At 39.3% G+C, this 22,687-nt stretch overlaps 2 protein-coding genes across 2 annotated transcripts in view; both read right to left on the bottom strand.

Moving 5' to 3' along the window:
• The window catches only part of LOC132702184 (fat-like cadherin-related tumor suppressor homolog), a 347,569-nt gene extending 343,473 nt beyond the window's left edge, over positions 1-4,096 (bottom strand). Inside the window, exon 1 of the mRNA XM_060670670.1 lies at positions 3,890-4,096. The gene's annotated coding sequence lies outside the window, so the exon portion shown is untranslated. The remainder of the gene's footprint in view (positions 1-3,889) is intronic.
• Positions 4,097-8,928: 4,832 nt separating this feature from the next.
• Positions 8,929-22,681, bottom strand: LOC132701814 (protein Malvolio-like). The gene is made up of 8 exons (XM_060670030.1): positions 22,327-22,681; positions 19,219-19,332; positions 17,632-17,981; positions 10,186-10,380; positions 9,872-10,130; positions 9,759-9,821; positions 9,324-9,706; positions 8,929-9,262 (listed from the first exon to the last, which is right to left on the bottom strand). Exons 1-8 carry the CDS (start codon positions 22,369-22,371, stop codon positions 8,998-9,000), a joined length of 1,674 nt encoding a protein of 557 aa, XP_060526013.1. The 5' UTR covers positions 22,372-22,681; the 3' UTR covers positions 8,929-8,997.
• Between the last annotated feature and the right edge of the window lie 6 nt (positions 22,682-22,687).

Below are 22,687 nucleotides of genomic sequence, written 5' to 3' on the forward strand. Positions count from 1 at the left end.
TACGCTGATCATCAAAAAGATTGGATAATTTCGCCGGCGTTTCGACAGGATAAATAAACCATCTTCGCGTTGACCGACCGAAATCGCAGGAAAACAAATCGAAAAAGTGCGTTAGAATTAGGTCAGCTTGATTCTGTACAGACGCGAAACATTCATATTTCCCTGGGAATCTCACCGTTATGTTACTTTATTTGCTATGACGTATTACTCGTGACTGTATTTTGTCCTTTTAACTTTATTTTTCCTTATTTTATAAAAATGGGTTTACAGTATTGAGAAATGTTAAATCTACATTTTCTTCCATAATTTCTAGGGTCTAACTGGTGCGTTAGGCAACTTGTAAAAGTCTTCCTAACATATTAGGATTTAAATAAAACATTTAAGAATAGAACCGCATTTTGATTTAAAAGAACTGAAAAGGGAAACTATACAAAAATGAATACCAAATCCGATATCCATGCAGGAAAAATAAATTAGTAAAGTAAACTCATTTAACATTACAGGTACCCGAATTAATTTCAATTTACGACACGTGTTAGTACCGGCAACGCCGCTTATATTTTTTAAACTTTATTAAGCACCTTATCAGTTATCATGTCAAGCTTAAAAGAAAAACCGCTTCTTTAAAAAGTGTTAAACTAGAAGGACACTGGTAGTAGCGTTTTATCCCACCAATACAGCGAATTTTTCGAGATTTTTTTCTTTGCACAAAGGTATTAAGATATTAAGGTATTTATTTATTTATTTACAAAACTACCCAACAGGTAAAATCCGTTTACAAGACAGTAAAGCTGAAAAAAAAACGAAACAAGGCGAGAACTTTAGAACGTTAGGAGTTTGCAAACAGAAAGTGCTAACATCTCGAGAATTTAAGCGAATTACCTAAAATTGAAGTTTCTGTAGTAGCAACTTATATAGGAATTACAATTGAAAAATATTCCGCTGTTTTCTCAAATGTCATATTTACAAACTACTTGCTGCTATATATACCGAAAAATGGCAATAAAACCTTGATTAATGTTGTGAGAATTTAAGTTTAATATTTAATATTTAAATCTAATGTTTAAATCTAATTGATCGTTGAAAGTCTCATTTTGTTAATCTCCATGGCTTCCAATAAATTTCATTTTCAACTTTTTGTGGCTGTAAGATCCGAATTTCAACCTGTAGATACCTGGTGTTGTGGATCGGGTCTTAAAAAAACCGTGTTGTTGGTGCAATGGTCTCGAAAACCTTTAAAAAATTACCTATTGTGAAATTCATTTTGTCCACAGACCGGGTCGAGTTTCCTGCTTGACGCACTCGGAAGAATACTAAATGAACTATGTTCGCAAGCTATACATCCCTATCTAGATACTCCATAGCTATTTTTGGCAGCTGCGTTCAAAGTACAAGAAGATTACATTTAGAACTGTAGAACTTGAAATTTTGGTGATTGTTTCTTTGAAATTTTTCCTCTTGTAATGTTCTTCTCCGCAGATATTTTTACAGTGATGGTCTTCGTGAGGTCGATGCTTAGAGGATTGTTTTAACTGATGATGATGATGATTTTTTTTTTCAAAGAAACTTCCACAGGCTACTGTAATTCTTTTTACAAAACTTCTGGATTCCTCCTGAGTCGGTTTTTGCTTAGTCGAAATTGCTGACGTTTCGTCAATCATCCTGTTGGCTTCTTCAGAGCTTGACTAAAACTGGCTCGTATTTTACTCTGTAGCTGCTTATATATTGTTTGAGGAAGAGGGGGGGGGGCTAATGAGGGATATAAACACCGTCTCGGGTGACTGATTCCCAAATTGGTGACAGATGGAGACCTGAGTCGCGGTTAAGAATGCTAGGTTGTTTATAGATTTCTAGAGACTCTCGGATTTTTTGTTGGTAGAACTGATTACTTGCAAGAATTCTAGTTTTATCAAATAAAATTTTATGCGCGGTTTCATGAGTGTGTTCGGCAACAGCGGATGAGTTTGTTTGTCTTAGTCGTAAGGCTCTTTCGTGTTCTTTGAGCCTAGTTGATATTTTTCGTCCCGTCTCCCCAATGTATTGTAAACTCCTGGCGTCTCAAATGGAATTTTGTCTTTGGCGGACCGCAGATGTTGAGAAGTTTGACGTTATACTCCTTTAGATCTTTTGATATGTGGTCAGTGATGTTTTGAATGTAAAAAAGGACCACAGTGGCAAGTGTAGGATTGCTTTCGGCCTCATTACCATTGGAAGGTTGTGGTGAAGTGTATTTTTTGATGGAACGTTTGATATCTTTAATGTGGAAATCATTAGTGAGAAGAGCAGAGGTAAGGTGTTTTAATTCTGTTTTCAGTGACTCGGGCTGAGATAGCTTTGCGGCTCTGTAAACAAGAAAGTTGATAACCGATGATTTTTGGGCCGGATGGTGATGGGATCATGCAATAAGGTATCGGTCTGTGTGCGTAGATTTTCTGTAAACACAATGACCCAATATTAGGCCTGATTTTCTATTGATAAGAATATCTATATCTATATTAGCTTCCAACTCGATGGTAAAACGTATGTTAGGGTGTATCAAGTTTAAATGTCTAAGAAAATCTACTAGGGTTTCTTGACCATGAGGCCAAATAACAAAAGTATCATCGACGTAGCACTTCCATAATAAGGTGAGAAGGTTTGGTTCCAGATGACGATGATCTTTATGTTGTATTAATCGTCCCGTTTTTCTTTTTAGCGACACCTTTGATGCTGAACGTATAATGGTTATCTTTGTCTGCAGTTTCCACATGTCTTCTCCAGAGCTCTGAAGTTCGCCATTGATATTTTTAATTTCCGTCCACGACTAACCTTAACGAGGCTAGTGCATTGCCAACTATAAAAGAAAAACGTACATTTCAGGTATTTTTATTGTAATCTTATAGTTCGAGTTCGCTATCTCGGCCCGGCGTGCGAGAAGCAGCGACAACTTCCCGCTGAAAGGGACAGCGCGACAGACGAACAAAAACTGTCCGCGCGGAATGGCACGCGGTCTGGGAACGCGACGGGGCATTTTTCTGGGCTTCTTCGCACCGTCTTCCACTTCTCAAGGCTAATTGAAAATACACACGAGCGTCGACCAGACTGCGACGCTCCTCGTGTTTGTTTTATTAATAAATCTTGTCGTTTAGTCAGTTTTTGTTTGTTTTGAGTATGGAGACGCTACGAATATCTAATAAAAAAGTAAAAACTGTCCCAGTTTCCAAAACAGTATCCACCGTAACCAGGAAAATTATGAGAAAGTGGTTAATTCATTTCAGCAACTCGAAAATAATCTCCAGGATGTTCTCTTGATCGGTTTATTTAATATATATATTTTTTTAAGACCGTCCGCTTCCCCAAGAGTAAAGGATTTAGATGAATAATGAAGAAGGGCCGAGAAAATTGTAAAAAAGAGAAGGAGGAGGAACGGCCGGAGCCAAAAATAAAAAAGAGGGAAGCAGGTAACGGTATAATGAGTTGAAGAGGAGCGAGGACAGGCACAGATCGAGGAGAAAAGAGACAAGCCATGAGAAAGCAACTTAAGACTCTAACTTATTTGTGTCGCAACTTGTTTTTTCTTACTAATCTCTCTAGGAATTTGGTTTTATCCCAACTGAAACGGAGTCAGCCAAAGATACCGTGGACGAGAGAACCCATAAGTTGTCGCTGTGTAGTGAAACTTTGAAAATTTGTATACAAAATTTATGTTCTTTAAACGGTTTGGACTGCTAAAACTACATGAGTCAAGAACAATGTCCTCGATTATCTTAACAATGTGAAAATAGATCGATCTCTTGGAACTTAATATTTCAATAGGCAAGCCTTAATTAATGATAATTGCATTCGACTTAGTCGTTAAAGGGAACAGCGAAATACGCAACCTCTCCGGTCTGCTTGACAACTGCCTAACCTGTCAACTATAGGTCCGTAGACGAATCAACCTCCATCAGACAATGTACTATCCAACAAAACCGATCACCAACTTCGTCGTCAACACTGACCGACACTAACAAGCCTGAACCGCGAAAAAAGTAAAAAAAAGCCTCGCACTTTGCCGGCCTTAAAGATCGTCGGACGCGCGTTCTGAAATCGACGCGGTGCCCCGCTCCTGCTACGAACGCGCGATGCCAACTGACCGTTCCTGCAACACTGCACAAGCCGAAAAGGGGGCTCGAACGAGAACAGACGAGGGGAGCCGATTGCATTAGAGGCCCGTTCTTGTACGGGGCGTACGTCCGCCCGCGCGTCGCGAGTCTGATTCTCATCTGCTGCTCGTTTTTCGCATCCTGCTGACTGAACGTTTACCGTCTTCCTGCCACCCTTAACTTCGTTACGACAGATAACGTGCTATCGTATCTATCCGATCATTCCTTGCGAAATGCATCAAGCTAAGAGTGCCATATACTGAAGCTGTCCAAGTTAGATTTGAAATGAGTAAATAAGATTCCTGGACCGGACGACAACCTTCAAATTACAGCAGCTATGGTTACCAATTATATGGTAGCAACGTACAATGCGATGTTGCCTACTAATATATATTACTAGACGACCAGGCCCAGGGCTAGTAATTATTGAACTATGTCCTCCAATCTGATCGGAAAAACAAGCTAAGTACCTAACGAACGCCTGGAACTGGTCACCCCGTACATAACGGTTCGGTTCAGTCTCATAATTAAGAGCAAATGTGGACCATTTTTCAATTTAGTTTAAACTTCTAACCGTACTGCCTCGGCAGCGACCAAATCTGCTATAGCGGTTCACCTGCCACGATGTCATATCCTGAAGCTGTTCATCATAGAGTTAAAATTATCGCATTGCATCGGGTTACAGTGGTTGAGGTTATAAAAAATTGAGTTTTAGAAGTTCGCCATTTCACTTCGTGAATGCTTTTTCATTGTATTCCAACACAAATAAAGACGAAAAGAGATCGTAATAATATAATTGAGTTCTACTAATAGGCCACTGCAGGCTTGGGAGGCACCTGAACCTAATGGGAGGGGAAGAAAACACTAAATTGCTCTACACGCGTTATGCCAAAGTGAAGTCCTTTCCAGGGTGCGTTTTCAACTGCTTGGCGTCACCAAACCAAAGGCAAGAGCCAGCAAACCAAGCAAATTAACCAAAATTATAAACCGCGTAGACTGTACCTTCTATATTATAATATGTTGCCCTGTCAGACCAGTCAGAAATGATCGAATAGAGGTATTCACAAAAATATTACATTTCATACCATTTTCATTAAATAAGTTCCTAGCATAACTCTCTATGTCTGTCTGCCTCAAGTTTAGTGGAAGTTATTTTTTATAAAACTTCTGGGTTCCTCCTTCGTTGGTTGTTGTTGAGTCGAACTGGCTAACGTTTCGTCAATCATCCTGTTGGCTTCTTCAGAGCTTGACTCAGGTTTTACTCTGCTTATTATTGTTTGAGGGGGCGGAGCTAAATGAGAGGCATAAACACCGTCTCGGATGACTGATTCCCATATTGGTGACAGGAAGGGACCTGAGTCGCGGTTAATGTTATTAGGTTGCGATTTCTATAGATTCTCTGATGAGTTTATTTGTCTTAGTCTTAAGGCTCTTTCATGTTCTTTGAGCCTAGTTGATATTTTTCGTCCGGTCTCTCCAATGTTGTAAACTCATCCTGTAGAATGTTGAGAGATTTTTGGACAAGTGGTAAATCTGGTTTTAACCTTACATTTCTTTAGAACTTTTGATGTGTGGTCAGGAGGGATCCAGAAGTTTTACAAAAAGTATTACAGTAGCATGGAAGTTTCTTTGAAGAAGAGGAAGTGTAAATTGTTGACGTTCTAAATCAGTAACATTTCTGAAAGTGTCGTTGAATTGTATTAAAATTGAAATTTATTTTTATATATTGTTAATTTATATTTTTTCATTGGTAAAGCCAGAAAACAAAGATTTTTTTGATAAACATCTGTCTATAAACATGGTTCTACTAAACTACATTTGTTTTGTACTGAAGTGGCTTTTACTTGGTGAAAATCCATTTAAAATAGTTAAATAAGAACAAACGTTGTTCAGATTTTCACATAGATATATTTAAATGACAGCTGTTTCGGCAACATCGTGCCTTTATCAACCGTAATATGACATTTACAGCTGTCATTTAAATATATTTATGTGAAAATCTGAACAACGTTTGTTCTTATTTAACTACATTTGTTTTTTTTGCATTGCATTGAATATTGAATTAAAATGAGGGGTTTTAAGCACATATCTGCTTTTCTAAGGTAGATTTGGGTACAATAAGAGGCGAAAAAGCCGATTCTGACTGGGATCTTATCGAAATCGGCGACTATTTGACTCGGAAATTGGGTTTTTCGTCGAAATCTAATGGTTTATTTGTTACTACAAAGCACGACGGCGCCGAATTTGACTAGTATTTGAAAGATATTGACATAAATATGTAACTGTTTGGATCAAAAAATGATAGTTTAAGCTGGGTGGTGGATAGAGGACCACTACGTTTTCTGGAACAAGTGCTTTGTCCACGATATGGCGGGCGCGCGAAATTTGAAAACAAAACCATTCCGATATCTTGCGATGCGGACAGCCGCATTAATTGTTGATCGCGGGAGGACATAAACAAATCGCCAAACATCCCCTAATGTGGTAATAGCGGCCGCCCTAATGTGCTTTTACCGGACCACCGAACTGTCGTAAATACTGCGTTAACCGGGACAATCGGTAACGACAAAGCTGCGTTAATAGCCAGTCGCCGCAATCCCCCTCGACGCTGCCCTGTATGCATAGAAATACGCAACGAGAAAATTCCTTTGAAGCGGTTTTCGATGGATCCGCTTTGCGTTATTTTAAGTGCACCCGCAAATATACAATATTATTCGTTTTCAAATTAAATTCATAAAATGGCCCCGAGGAAGGGGTATGGGGGGTACAAAAAAAACTCCCGGCCAATTTTGTTCGATGGGATAAAATACAGAGGCATTTTCGCCTGAACAAAATTTAATATCGCCAGTTTCGGTTATCGACCGCGTCACGACGGTGACGTCATTTCGAACACAGACCAAAAAAGGCATCGATTTATTAATAGAATATTATGCTACAATTTCGATGAGCGACGCTTTAGTCGTTAGCGACATTTTTTTTTAAATAAATAAAATTATCAAATGAAGAAGAAACTGTAAGTCAAGTTCTAGCAGATTTGGTTGGAAAATGACAAACAAAACTGAAGCACCGCGCATTGGGGCAATGTTAAATAATTTTGGCTTCAATAACACAATCTTAGGTGCTGTTAAAGAAAACAATGTGGTTTTTGTTAAAATACAATGATGTATATCTAATTACAATGTATTTTAATTTAAATAGAACACTTTTAGGTCCTGTTAAACCAATTTTGTTTTTTGTAAAAGTTTAATCATTAACCAAACAATAGTAAATAATATATTATGCAACATGTTAAGTTTAGTAACTGTGGGGGCATTTTCACAAAACAGCATTTGAGTAACGTATGACGTGACTGTCAGAGGTCAGAACCGTCAAGGTGCTATTTATCTTCACTAATAAACTATTTTTCAAAATTCTAGAAAAATTAAAAGTAACGCCCATTTTGTTAAATTTTTCCAGCTGATCCATGTTCAAACTGCAACAAAGATACGAAAAGAAATCGTAATAATATAATTGAGTTCCACACTGACATCCGATGGTAGGTTTACTAATAGGCCACTGCAGGCTTGGGACGCACCTAAACCTAATGGGAGGGGAAGTAAACACTAAATGCAAGATAGGAAAGAAATGGCTATATACGTGTTATGCCAAAGTGACGTCCTTTCCACGGTGCCTTTTCATCTGCTTGGCGTCACCAAACAAAGGCAAGAGCTACACCATTAAATTATATATGGTGCCCTGTCAGACCAGTCAGAAATGATCGAATAGAGGTATTCACAAAAATATTACATTTCATACCATTTTCATTAAATAAGTTCCGAGCATGACTCTCTATGTCTGTCATAATAGCAAATTTAATGGCGCTACAATTCGTTACGTAGTTAATGTTTTCAAGCCATCACGCCTACGTCCACTACATATTACATTATAAAGGGACCAACAACGAATCACTTTTATAAAAATTTTAATTTAAGCATCGAGCTGCAGATGCAAGATGAAAATCCTCCGAGTTCCGGAATTTTTAGGAATCCGGCGCCTGAAATTCCACGCAAAACGCTCTAAGATCACGTTAAAAGCGCAAAGCGATTTTGTCAGACTTTTACGGTGTATATTTTTCGGCTTCCCTGGCATTTTGTTTGTTTCTAGGTAAATCGGGCGTGGGGATCGTATAAAATAACGACGACGCTCATAACTTCCGTGTACATTGTAGAAGTCGCTATTACGGACCATTATATTCAGTTTAAAAGTAATCGTTAGGAGTTTAGATCCTTTTATAGCGGCCTTGGCGACCACCAACCTCCCGAAGAAGTTTCGCACTATGGAAATGGTTCTTTGTTTAGTAGTCGGCCGCTATAACTTAATGGTGCTAAGAAATCATTCTTGGTCGACGTAAAAGAGTTCCCATTTATATCATCTGACAATCCTGAAGTTGTAATTATTATTGGAAAGTATTGGACATGCCCATCAAAATCACCTCTCGACTTGTCCCTAATATGGCTGTGACTCAGGCTCAGGTATCGAGATGCTTGGGGGTTGTATAATTTGTGATCCCCTCGGCTGGAAGAGAGGACAGGGGGGAGAAAAATTGACCGGCTAGCGTTCGGCAAAACGCCCCCGGGCGCAACAACACGTATAATTTAATCCCTACAGCAGAAGCGCATCATTAGGGATCCAGAAAAACCACCCCGCTTGATTAATGGCCTCCCGCGCGCTACATCGAGCATCTTTTATCTGATATTTCGTCATCGGTTCTCCATTCCCTCGTCGCTTTTTAGGAAAACACTCTGGCGTAATGGACGTCCCAGAAAAATAACAACTTATTCGAAAAATTTATTAAATAAATATCTATATGTACAACCTAGAACCTAAACCTAAATCACGCGCCCGGCATTTGCTTCTCCGGCAAAGGAACTATTAAATACTTCCGCACTAGGGGGTGGTCCTCTATGCTCTTGCCGCCGAAGGACACGTACATGTGCAACCCGATGTAGACGATGAGCAAGAGGTACGCCACGGAGAAGACGTATATCAAGACTATCAGACCTACGTGCAAGTCCCACTCTTCTATCTTGCTGACGACGAAGAAGATGTTGATGGCGATGATGATGATGCTGAGTATCAGCGAAGTGATCTTGTAAGCCCTGCGGCGAGAAAAACGGTTGAAGCAGCGACGAGTCGCGTCCACGAGGAAGCGTTACTTACACTCCATTTACGAACTCGCCCATCAGTTTGGGGTTGCTGGTGAACGCGATCGTGGGTATCAGCGCGAAAGGCAGTTGGAGACTCATCACGGCGTTGAGGAAGTCGTTGAGACGCGTGAGGTCCGACAGGGAGCTGTAGAACGCGGTGAAGAAGGTGGGCACCATGGCGATGCTCCTCGTGAACAGCACCCGTTTCCATTTCGGCCATTTAAGGTTGAGGAAACCCTCCATGATGAACTGGCCGGCGTAGGTGCCGGTCATGGTGGAGCTCTGACCGGCGGCCAAGATCCCTACGGCCCAGATGTACATCGCGAGGATGCCGTAAGTGCAGCCGAGGAAAACGCCGCCCTTGTAGATGTCCGCGTCGACGGTCTCGTCGTCGTTCTGTAAAACGAACCGGGTGAGTTAAAGAAAGTGCACTCGTGTCTCAACTCACGGGAAACACGTCCACTGCGTTGTCGTATAGGTGAGAGCTGTTGGAGTTTTTGCAAGTGTCCAACTGAAATTTAAACGTGAGCAATGTACGATAGCGTCGCGGATAAGCCGTACCAGCTGACTGTTGGTCTTCTCGAACAACCCGTAAGCGAAAACGGCCACCACGAAGATATTGATGACGAGACTGCACAGCAACGCGCACGCGCTCTCGATCGAGTAGTACATCCTCGCCTCCGTCAGCTTCTTGGGCTTCTTCCTGTCGATGTCTCTGGATTTAACCAGCGCCGAATGTAGGTACAAGTTATGCGGCATGATAACCGCTCCCACTACGCCCACGGCTTGCAGGAAGACGGTCATGTCGCAATTGGAGCACCTTGTGGGAAACCGTATTGACAGATACGCCACCGAATGTTTTTTTGGGGGATTACCATGGTATCAGCGTCCCTTTGGTTACTTCCAGGGGGTCGGGTCCCGATATAACGTACTCGTAGCCGAACGTCACTCCCATGGTGGCGATCAGGAAGGCGAAGAACAGTTCGAGCTTTCGCAGCCCGTATTTGTCGAGAAAAAGGAACGTGAACGTGTCGACGATCGTTATCAGACAGCCGCCCCATAGGGGAATTCTGGAAATTACACAGACCCAGAGTGGCAAAGCTGTAGAAATGAAGGGAGGAAGCTGAACCTGCATTAGTGGAATGCTGGGGAATAGGATGATATTGAAGTCTTTTGAATGCTCAGAGTACGGGAGGGAGTGAAACAGTGTCAACAGCGAGGAGAAATATTCTCTGAATACCGAATTCGAAAACATTAATGTGACGAATTTACATTGTAAGACCACTCGAGTTAATTAAAAACACTTGAACCCGATAATATCGCAGATATAACGAAACGTTTTTTCAAGTGTTCTAATTTCGACGCCCTCTATTCCAGAAAGGGGAATTTTGTTGCTTATCGCGTTCTGGTCGGTTTGTTCTCGTCTCCCGCCAAACAATAATCGGAATTCTACTCGCCGGCGATGCTATCAGTTTACCTTCAGATTGTTTTTGAAATATTGCGCCAGTTCACGGACATGGGCGGTGGTTCTTATATACCGGGTGTTTAATTGAAAATTTCGCGACTCAAAGATTTACAAAATCCCTAAGTACAAAAATCTATCGACTCATCGCTCATTTTATATGTTGGCATTAGATTTTTTGACATCGGCCAAGCTGTTTTCGAAAAAACTAACAAATAAAACTTTTAACGAAGCTTTTAAATGATGGGTGTTTTTTTCGGTGTATAGAACTTTAAGTTGGCATTACTGTTCAAGATCGCGACCGATTTAACAGCTGTCAAGGGATTTATTATCAGTTTGGTTTGGCAATTCATCATGAATAGACTCGCGCCTGAACAACGCTTGCAAATAGTGCAATTTTATTTCTGTGTTCTGTGCGGAATACGTATCGCGCACTACGTCCATTTTTTCGTCGACAAAATCGTCCATCAGATCGGTTAATTCGATTAACCATGGAACGTTTTCGCACCACGTTTACTCCTATTGATAACTCGCATCCCCAGAGACGCCGTACGGTGCGTACAGAAGAAGCTACTGCTGCTGTAGAGCGTAGCATTGAGTCTATCCGCCATCGAGCACGGGAATTCAATCTGTGTCCATCCACTTTATGGAAGATTTTGCGGAAGGATCTTGGTTTACGCGCTTACAAAATCCAACTCGTGCAAGAATTGAAGCCAAACGATCATCAAGTAAGACGTAGATCCGTCGAATGGGCCCAAAACGAGATTGCCGTTGTTCCCGATTTTCATTAGCGAATTTTGTTTAGCGATGAAGGGCACTTCTGGTTGAATGGCTACGTCAACAAACAAAACTGCCGCATTTGGAGCAAAGCTAATCCTCAAGTGTATGTCGAAACACCGTTACATTCAGAAAAACTGACTGTTTGGTGCGCTTTATGGGCTGGTGGAATCATTGGTCCGTACTTCTTCAAAAACGATGATGGCGAGAACGTTACAGTCAATGGTGATCGGTATAGAGCTACTCTTTCATTCCTGAGTTGAATAACCATGATGTCCAGGAGATGTGGTTTCAACAAGACGGCGCAACATGTCACACAGCTCGTGCCACAATCGATTTATTGAAAGACACGTTTGGTGACCGCCTAATTTTACGTTTTGGACCTGTGAATTGGCCTTCAAGATCTTGTGATTTAACACCGCTAGACTACTTTCTGCGGGGCTAAGTCATTGGTCTCTGCGGATAAGTCACAAACGCTTGACCATTTGGAAGTCTTGATTGGACTACCTCCGCGCGAGCCGTGACGATTATATGCCAGAAATCATATTTAAAATGTAATGCCACAAGATTATCTTTCGGCTAAATAAAATTCATGTCAATCGAATAATCCATAGTTGTTTTATTGCAACTTAAAGTTCTATACATCGAAAAAAACACCCCTTATATATAGTTAACATCAGTTAGAGCCTATCTGGAATCAAATATATTTTATTTACCGATTAACGTCCTAAATCGATCTGCGAGGCTGGATTTATACAATAAAAAATGATCACCCGCCTCCGTAAATAATGAATGGCGGTATTAGTATATACGAGGGTATAAATCGGTTATTACTGGTGTACGCGTATACAAAATTTAATTAATTGAATCCCGCGAATGGACCTTTTTCAGCCGATTTATCAATATTCAATTCTGCTTAAAGAGCTGCCATTTTGCGGCTCGTTTTAAAACAGAAATCGCACGAATATTATTGGGTTTTACGTTTCATTGGCACATTCAGTTTAATATATTTTACATATTTTTCAATGAAACTTCCATAGGCTACTGTAACACTTCTGGATTCCTCCTGCGTCGGGTTTTGCTTAGTCGAAATTGCTGACGTTTCGCCAATCATCCTGTTGGCTTCTTCAGAGCTTGACTGAAACTGGCTCGTATTTTACTCTATACCTCCTGATATATTGTTTGAAGAGGGCGCTAATGAGGGCTATAAATTCCCCTAATCTCAGATTACTCCGGTCAATATATTCAACATCGGTCCTTAGACAAGATGGCTGAACTTGAGCAACCATATTCGATTTCAGATATCTCCAAGAACCCTGCGCACTATTCTACATGCGTCCAGAAGCACTGCCTTTTGCATAGGGATATTAAGTCTTTGGTTTCAAAAACTCAAGGTTTCAAATCCTTCGTGCAAGCTTTTTGGGATCTCTCCCGTCACCCCGACAACAATGGGTATTATTCGCACTGACTGTAGCCTCCACATTTTTTTTTTATTTCATCCGCTAGTTTTTGATTTTCTCACTATACTTCTTCGATATGTTGCTAGGCAATGGTATAGCCACGTCTATGATGAAACCTTTTTTTTTATGTTTTAATTCCAAGACGACTATATCCGGGATGTTGTTTGGTATATGGCGATCTGTGGGAATGGGTTTATTTCAGTATACTTTTACGCTCTTGTTTTCGCAAAGGGTTGGGGGCTCATACAGGTAGTACGGTACCGTATCTTTTAGTCCCATGATCTGCACTCTGATCTCTTGGTGGATTATTTTAGCGACTTGGTTGTGTCTGTCGAGGTAAGCCTTATGAGCTAATACTTCACATCCTGCCATTAGATGGTCCAAACTTTCCTCTACCTTTCTGCAAATACGGCACACCACACTCTCCATATTTTGTTTAAGTATTCGGCTTCTGTATGATCTTGTAGCCATGACCTGATCCTGGATAGCCAAGCCGTAGAGGCGACGGTATCCATCCGGACCCCCTCAATCGTCGCTAGGTAGCGCTTTTCCTCTCCAGTGTGCCTTAGACTGGGTTACAGTAGTCATTGTCGAGGACGGGTCGAATACACTATCCGCTAAATTAAGCGGGGTCAAACGTCGATCAGCACGAACAGTCCCACGGTGAATCATGCTGTTACCAGCCCTCCCGATAAAATATTGTCTGACGCTATCAATTTGCTTACAGTGCGAAGTTTGGGCGCTTCTTATACCTCTCCCTCCCTGCGACCGAGGTAGGTGAAATCTCGCCAAACTGGATCTTGGGTGGTGTACGCGGTTCTTACGGCATTCTGTCCTCGTGATGACGTCGATCTCCCTCCATTCTGTCTCCGTCCAGCGCACAACTCCGAAACTATAGGTAAGTATTGAAACAGCATATGTATTTATAGCTTTTGACTTGTTGTTAGCAGAGAGTCGCGATTTTAGGATAGCTCTTAATCTCCGAAGGTACATGGTTCTTATTTCCTCCTTGGCCCTGTGATGATCTATTCCCAAAGCCTGCGCATACCCAAGATACTTGTATCTTTCCGTCTCTTCCATGCTCTGGCAATAAGGCCTTGCGAGCCCACTACAAACCCTTCGCATCTGCAACACCCCCTCTGTTAATCTTAATAATGCCACATTTGTCCACGCCTAAAGACATACAGATGTCTTGTGAGAAAGTCCTCACCGTTTCAATCAACGGTTGGAGTCCCGTTCGGCTCTCACCGTAGAGCTTCAGATCGTCCATATACAGCAAATGGGATAGCTTTTGTCTTTCTCTATTGTTGATTTTATATCCAATGCCGGAGTCATTCCGAAGGGTTGACAGTGGGTTCATCGCCAAGCAGAACCACGACGGTGATAAAAGTATCACCCTGAACTATACCTCTAGTTATGTTTACTTTTCCAGCGCTGTTATTGTTCAGCAAAATGTTGGACTTCCATGTACCCATCATGTGTTTAAGCACATTTCTCACTTTGGAGCATATGTTATATAATTTCTAGCACTTTTATGAGCCAATCATGAGGGACTGAGTCGAAAGCTTTTCCTAGTTTGAACCTGTTTTAGGACTACAGTGTCAATGGTTAATTAATGTTTACATCCAGTTGATCCTCGGATACAGCCTTTTTGCTCCTCTTCTAGAGCCAAACAATTTGTATATCACCGATAGACAGGTTATCGGGCGGTAGTTATTTGGTTTGGTAGGGTTGCCCTTCTTAAATATCATTATTATTATTATCATTATCATTATTATTATTATTATTATTATTATTATTATTATTATTATTATTATTATTATTATTATTGTTGATAAATCATTTTTTCCCTAGGCGTCTGACAAGAGGAAAAACCGATCCAATTCCAGTATCAACAGAGAGACGTCTAGTGAGGGAGAATCCCGACCCAAGACTACCGATGGAGGTAGGAACAGCATTAATATCTTGAGCTACAATGTGCAGGGTCTCCTAAGTAAAGTCGATGTGGTTACTGAATATCTAAATTCTATTGGTTTTGACATTGTGTGTTTCTGTGAACATTTTGTAAATGGTGAGGAATTGCTTAATATTATTAAGGTTCACAATTATAAATTAGTTGGATATTATTGTCGTCTCAGTACCTCCAGAGGAGGAACTGCTATATATGTTAAAAATAATATTGCCTGTAGCAGTCTTAATCTGAGTAAATATTGTCTGGATCTTCACGCAGAGTTTTGTGGTGTGGAGATACCAGTGCTTAATCTTATTTTAATCAATGTTTATCGCTCTGGCTCTAGAGGCAATTTTTCTATATTTGTAGAAAAACTTGAACTCTTGCTCGCTGAAAGCTTAATATTTTGACCTTACCATCACTATTTATTTACTATACAGTCACTCTCATACATGAGCTAAAGAACGATATGCCTAAGCACTGTGATCGCCACAATCACTACACCAGGGGATCTGAATTAATTGTCCAGGGCCATTCTAGGCTGCGCACATCCGAGTTAAATAAATTGGACATTAATTACTACAATGTTCTACCAACCGTTGTCAAGGATCTGCCATTCACTAAATTTTGTAATATAATAAAACAATTTCTATTGGAGAACGCATTCTATACTGCAGATGAGTACATCCGTGTTGCGTCACGAGTGTCTCCATAATACTAATTGGGAATTTATTTATTTATTTATTTACTTATTTTTTTTTTTTACCTAATTTTTGTTTCAATGTTTGGTGTTTGTCTATCTGATAATTATGTTGCTCTCTATGAATGTTATTAGAATGTGTTTGATATTGTGACTTGCCATTTGTTGTTCTTGTAATGTATTTAATGGCCAATGAAGTCTAAAGTCTAAAGTCTATTATTATTATTATTATTATTAAAAGCTTTCCTCGAGAAATTTGTGATTTTTATGCTCATTCTGTACGCTAAACTTTTAGCTCGTCTTATCGTTCAGCGACCGAGATTTTGTTATCTCGAGCTCAGGTGCTCGATACGTGATTCATTTTATAGGGGGATTTTTTTTAACGTCAATCCTTCGACAATGGGATGTTTATTGTTTTAACGGGAGGCACTTTAGGCTACCGCAATAAATACTACTATTAATGGTCACGTGCGGACATCGAGTCGTCCGTGTTTGTACATAAACAACACAATTTTGTTGGAAATTATGCCCACGACCGGCTGATTCAATAACCGCGAAAATGTGCAGCGGAAACCTGGAGCCGAATTAGAAATTAGGACCTTTCCCAACTTAATATCTATAAACGACAATCTTTTCTTCCAAACCTACCTCTACTATTCCGTTTGTAAGGTACGGGGTTAAACGGGAGCAGATCGAAAAAAGTCTCTTTTAAAAGATGCGATTCGACAAAAGTTGCCCCAAAAAATACGAGGTGTGTTCAAAAAGTAAGGCGACTTTTAATAAATTAAGGTTCCTTTTTTTTGACAGCATAAAATCGCCCTGCACACTGTCTCACAAAAAAAGTCAACGTACAAACTGACTCAAACTGTAAACATATATTAGGGGCACAACAAAAAAAATATAAAAGATCGAATGTAAGTAGCCCGTCCAATTACAAAAATCACCTTAGTTTTTGAACGCACCACGTAGTTTTTAAAATTGATATCGAAAACGGCTTATTTGCAATTTATTTCATATATACCACCGATTGGGTCATAAAAGTTACTTTATTATTATTTCCGGGATCGTCGGTATTTTGCCTAAATAACTTATTTTTAAAATAATTTATCTAAGAAAAGGTATTTAGTAACGCTGGCCGAATTGACGAATTATTTTTGTTAATTTTCACGTGCGAGAATAACACTTATAATTGCGTCAGAAACAAGCATGAATGGCGTATTATAAACAATTTCGTCGGCAGTTACTTTTATGACCCAATGAGATATGCTTAATTTCTTTCAGTCAAAAACAAGTAGTAACGATGAAAGTAATTGGCATTGAGCATTCTCGGGCTAAAGTTTCGTCGAGTTCTAGTTGTAAAAATATCATCCCCACCCAAAGCAGATATTCAGAGGAAGTTCTGGTCTGTCTTGAGCTATTCCATGTTCAAGTGTTTGCTACCAGTGCCACGAGATTAAGCATAAACAGTAGTCAGCGAAAGCCGATAAACCTAGACTAGGTAGATCAGTGGGAAGATCATTAATAAATAAGGGATAAATAAGACAGGGCCAAGCACTGTACCTTGCGGCACACCTCTATCAACAGACTGGACTTTGAATATTTATTGTGGCAGGCGTTGCCATTTTCCTGTTTTATTTCAACATACGATGTATAAAACTCTATGAAATGATCTATGATCTATGAAAATCAGTCATCCAAGACCAATAACCCGGGCTAACTGTAAATTTATTAGTTTTTATGAAAATGGTGATAAAGCAAAGAAAACCGAAAAGGTCATGCGAATTCATTTGCGTGATTGTAATCTTGCAATCTAGCGAAAGTTTAGTGACCCTCTCTACTAAAACCCATAGGCGTGTTACCAAAGTAAAACTTGTTCCTTCGTCAACTTCGAAGACCAAATCATCTTCCGATTAACAATTTATTTTTTCACCAGCGATTTCGTATAAATTCCACCACTCAAACTCTACTCACACTTTGTTTGATAACATATAGATAGCTATCGAGGTGCCGATCACCTCCTGCATATCTGATCCGATGACCGCGATCTCGACCATGATCCAGAGGATCAGCCGTGGCACCTTCTTGTATTGCCTGTTGCATATTTCGGCCAAATGGAGACCAGTAACTACACCCAGTTTGGTCGCCAGGCTTTGCATCACGAACCCCAATATGGTGGAACCGAACAGCACCCACAAAAGCCGGTACCGGCCTATGGCTCCCGATTGGAGGTCGCTCTCTATGTTTCCGGGGTCTAGGTACGCGATGGACATCAGGAATCCTGGTCCGGTGAACGCCCATAGCTTTCTGAAGCTGAAACCCGTCTGCAAATTCGAAAAAATAGGTCGCTTTATGTTTACACGTTATTTCCTCTGCTGATTAGTCGTACTTGGAGAGTTTCTAACACTTATAGAGGAAAATCTACTTACAAGTGTTGGCCAACGTTTTTGAGAAAAATTCAATGGTAAAAATGGCAAAAAAACACCATAAAAACCATTTTAAAAATTGCCTATAATTTTTTTCTATTTTTGAACATACAACTGGTTAATTAAGGGCATAACACAATTAATTTAAATGGCGCGCATGAAATCGAAAACAAAACAAAATAATTAATACAAAATGATAAGAATTAACCTAAACTTAAATATATAATGCGTATAAAAAATATTGTATCTCTGCCATTATTTACGTCTATTTGTTTTGCGTTCTTGATAATATTTTTTAATAATATATCATATATTAACCCAATTTACGGCCAAATTGAGTATAATTCAATTATTATTTCTGAAATGTTAGGCGAACATACTGATTAACATAATATTTTTTTTATAGTAGAAATCAGTTCCCAGTTGATCGCGCTGTAGGTATTCTGTTCACGTAGCGACATTGAAAGTATACCACAACAAGACGGTTTTTGGTATTCATGGAACGCGGCCTGTGAAAAACCGCCATTGCCGTTTTGGAAAATTGGGGATTTTTTTGCACACGCGCTTTTGTAATTTGGTGCTTTGTACGCTAGCAAAAGCTGATTCGGAAACCTTGGCCAACAAAGACGCAGAGTTGAGTCACGTGGATTTTTACAAAGAAAGCTTCAAATTTACTCATTAAAAAGTCAACACAGGATAACAATTTTAAGGAAAGTGAATGCTCATTACTTGTAATTGGTGGAAGTGTAGTATTAATCATTTTAAATTTGTTGTCAAATTTAAAACGGTTTATTTACTTAGGTATCAGTGGAAGTTAGTGAATATGAATTAGATATCAACCAAATCAGCTTTTATAACGAGCTTATTATATCGCAATATAATATTTGTCTACGGCTTAGCGGATTGCCGGCTAGGCACTTTGGTATCGTTTATTTTGACGACAAATCTGATCTGCAAACAAAGCAAAAAAAAAAAATTTAAGTGACGTTTTCGCGCAAACTCGTCGATAAACGTTTGGTTAACACGGATCCAAGGTCGGCTTAAAAAAAATTAATAGTTTCCCGATAACGGCGGCCATAATTAACGCATGAAACGAACGTAGTCAGTAGGACGGAAGCGGAGATATTTTACTTACGTCCTCCTCTGGCACGTGTATCTTATTCTGAGCGAAGTAGGTGTCCTTGTCTTCGTGTTCCTCGAAATAATAAGACAACTTCTCCGGTCGTTTGCGTTGATCGTCTTCTTTGCCCTGGAAAGGAATTTCGGGAATTTTCACGTAGCGAGTTTGAGGATATCAAGTTTTGATTCTCCGTAGTCTTTTTTACGAAAACGAAAAGTAATTGTTGATTTTTGAAATAACGATGTAACATTAAAATAATAATATATATCTTTTACTACCGAATGAATATTTACATAAATAATTAAGTACGACATTTAAATAAATACTGAAAACAAAATATTTTAAGAAAAAATAACAATCACCGAGTAATTTAGTCTAACTCAGCCACTAATCAGCCATGATGAAAACCGAAACAGTGGTCACGCATACACTAGCTAATATCCCAAGCTAAAAAAATAACCATATAAGATGGTACATTTATTATTAAAGGTGGTAGAAAAAAACGCACACTACTTTAAAATTAAACGCTACGTTCTTGCGCAAAAAGCAGCGGAAACTCACGAGTTTTATCTTTCATCAAGTCTCCTATTACAAAAAAAATTATCTAAATACAATCTATCTTTGTCGGTTGTTAATATCTCAAAAATTTTGTTAAAAATGTTAATTGCCACTTTTATAATTTTATACTTATTTTGCATTTAGTATTTTGAAATAAACAATTTCTATTTGAAAAGTAGATGTTCAATAGAAAAATTAAATAATATTAATTTTTAAGATCAATTAATATATTAAGTAAATCATAAGTTATTTGATTTTCAAAAAAATTTCGTGCATAGCGGGAAAAGCAAATTGTTTTTTGTATTACCCTGCGATTTGATATTATGTTATATATAAGGTTGTTCGGAAAGTCATTTCGTTTTTTCCCGTCAGAGGACTTAATTACGTTTTTTCGAAACCAACTTCACACTTAAGCCGCATAACCATTATATGTCTTGAGAGCTGATATTGCAAGGCTTGTGTGTGAAAAAGTTCTATTAATTCTACGCAGTAGTTTTTGGTTGGTGCCCTTTTAAATATGGAGAGCAATAAGCAGCATTTTCGTCATATTTTTCTTTTTTACTTCAGAAAAGGTAAAAATGCTGTCCAAGCGAGAAAAAAATTGACGGATGTGTATGGAGAAGGCGTGTTAACAGTACGCCAGTGCGAGAACTGGTTTGCACAATTTCGATCCGGCAATTTTGATGTCGAAGATGCACCACGGTCTGGAAGGCCGGTCGAAGCTGACAAAGATGCGATAAAGGCATTAGTTGATGCAAATCGGCGAATAACCACACGAGAGATCGGTGAGAGATTAAATTTGTCGAATTCGACTGTTCATGGCCATTTGAAAGGCATGGGCTTAACCTCGAAGCTCGATGTGTAGGTGCCCCATCTCCTTACGGAGCGAAATTTGTGTCGTCGCGTTGACGTGTGTGATTCGCTCCTCAAACGTCAAGAAAATGATCCATTTTTGAAGCGGATTATTACTGGGGACGAAAAATGGGTTGTATACAACAATGTTAAACGCAAGAGGTCATGGAGCAGAAAAGATGAACCGGCTCAAAGCGTGTCAAAAGCCAACATTCACCAAAAAAAGTGATGCTCTCCGTTTGGTGGGATGTCAAAGGAATCGTTTTTTTTGAGCTTTTGCCGGACAATACAACGATTAATTCAGAAGTCTATTGTCATCAACTGGACAAATTGAATGATTCACTTAAAGAAAAGAGGCCCGAATTAATCAACAGGAAGGGTGTAGTGTTCCACCAGGATAATGCGAGACCTCACACAAGTTTGGTCACTCGCCAAAAACTTTTACAGCTTGAATGGGACGTACTGCAACATCCGCCATATTCTCCAGATCTGGCGCCTTCCGACTACTATTTGTTCCGGTCCCTGCAAAATTTTTTGGATGGCAAAACCTTTACCTCAAATGAAGATGTCAAAAACCACCTGAACCAGTTTTTTGCCAGCAAGGACCAGAACTTTTATGAGAGGGGAATTATGTTACTGCCAGAAAGATGGCAAAAGGTGTTGGACCAGAATGGCCAATATATAATTTAATAAAATATTTATTCATTATACGAAAACTGTCTTTCATGTTCCCCAAAAAAAACGAAATGACTTTCCGAACAACCCAATATTATTTAAATTGCTATAAAACCGTAAGTGTAGCGTACGGAACGGGTTGTTTAATTGTATACGCGAAAATGTAGGTCGGTTCGCTCGGACTAAATCGAAATTAATATTGATACTAGAGACATTTTTTCGCAATTTACCAATTATAAGCAATGCCTTAAAATACACAATTAAATACACTAGATGCCTTAAACAAAACGTTTTTCGGTTATTGTCAATAATGTTATTATTTTTTCAGTTTTTAGTTCCTCATTAAAATTGAAACTGAACTCCTGTTTTTATGATAACGCCGTGAAAAACATTAGTAGAAAATACATCGGGCGTCAAAAAAATATGAACCCTGCTGAATATCTAGAGAATTAATCAAAAAACAAAAAAAGGATTTAAATATGGAACAAAAAACTGTTTGATAACAACAAAAATGGCTCTCACCCCAATTCAATGATGGTCGGGAGTGGGCAGCTTTGAAATATTAAACCAAATAAATAATAAAACTAAAAAAAAGTCCTTTGCTATGCGACGATTCCCGATGAAAATTTATAAATAAAATAAAAATAATGTTAATTCGTAATCTAACGCGGAGATGTGTTTTAAAGTTCCATCAAGCGTAGGGAAAAACAACATAAAATATATAAATGTTTCTAAAGTAAAATGTTTTGATATTTCATGAAGCTAAAAAAAAAACCGCAGACTTTATACTTTCATTTGTATTTGCTAAGCATAGAAACCTTTAGAAAAAGAATGTAATAAAATTTGACTCCTTCACTGCCCGTCGACACCCGTTCAAAATTAAATTTATAAATAAAAATTAAATTAAGCGAAGAAAAATGCTTCGATAAATGCTATCAGCGTCGCCGCCGCCGCCAATCAGCTGTTTCCGTTAAACCATTAAGCAAAACCGGCGGCTCGAAAAATAAAATAAAATTCCTGCCCGTAATAACAGCTCACGTTTCTCAATTCCAAGTCGTCGAAACCCCGGTTGGTGTACGCCATCTTAAACTTGAAAAACGCACCGAAACGACCACTTTAATCGGGACCGAATCAAGACTGCCGTCTCACTCGCGGGTATCCCGAGTAATAAAAAAAATCTCCAAACGTATTTATCCAAAAGTTGAGATTTTCGCGTCGCCTAGACAGCCGCGGTCACCGTTTTCAATCATCGCCGGTATATCCGTCACGTTCCTTGATAACGTGGTGTAAGGGGTACCGGAAAGTACTGGCGTCGAGTACGCACTTGACTATGATTTTAAACTGCGCTTTTATTAGGCGAGCTCGTGAACCAACGCCGTGCATATCTCGCCGCGACCGA

This window comes from Cylas formicarius, unplaced genomic scaffold, assembly GCF_029955315.1.
Source record: "Cylas formicarius isolate icCylForm1 unplaced genomic scaffold, icCylForm1.1 PGA_scaffold_5__7_contigs__length_24384050, whole genome shotgun sequence".
In the NCBI taxonomy this organism is placed as follows: Eukaryota; Metazoa; Arthropoda; class Insecta; order Coleoptera; family Brentidae; genus Cylas; species Cylas formicarius.

Excerpts from the sequence above, each read along its gene's own strand:
- LOC132701814 (XM_060670030.1), bottom strand. The coding sequence starts at position 22,371 with ATGGCGTACACCAACCGGGGTTTCGACGACTTGGAATTGAGAAAC. Across the intron at positions 17,982-19,218 it reads TACACGTGCCAGAGGAGGAC|ACGGGTTTCAGCTTCAGAAA; the intron begins GTAAGTAAAATA and ends TCGAATTTGCAG. Across the intron at positions 9,822-9,871 it reads AGAAGACCAACAGTCAGCTG|TTGGACACTTGCAAAAACTC; the intron begins GTACGGCTTATC and ends TTTAAATTTCAG.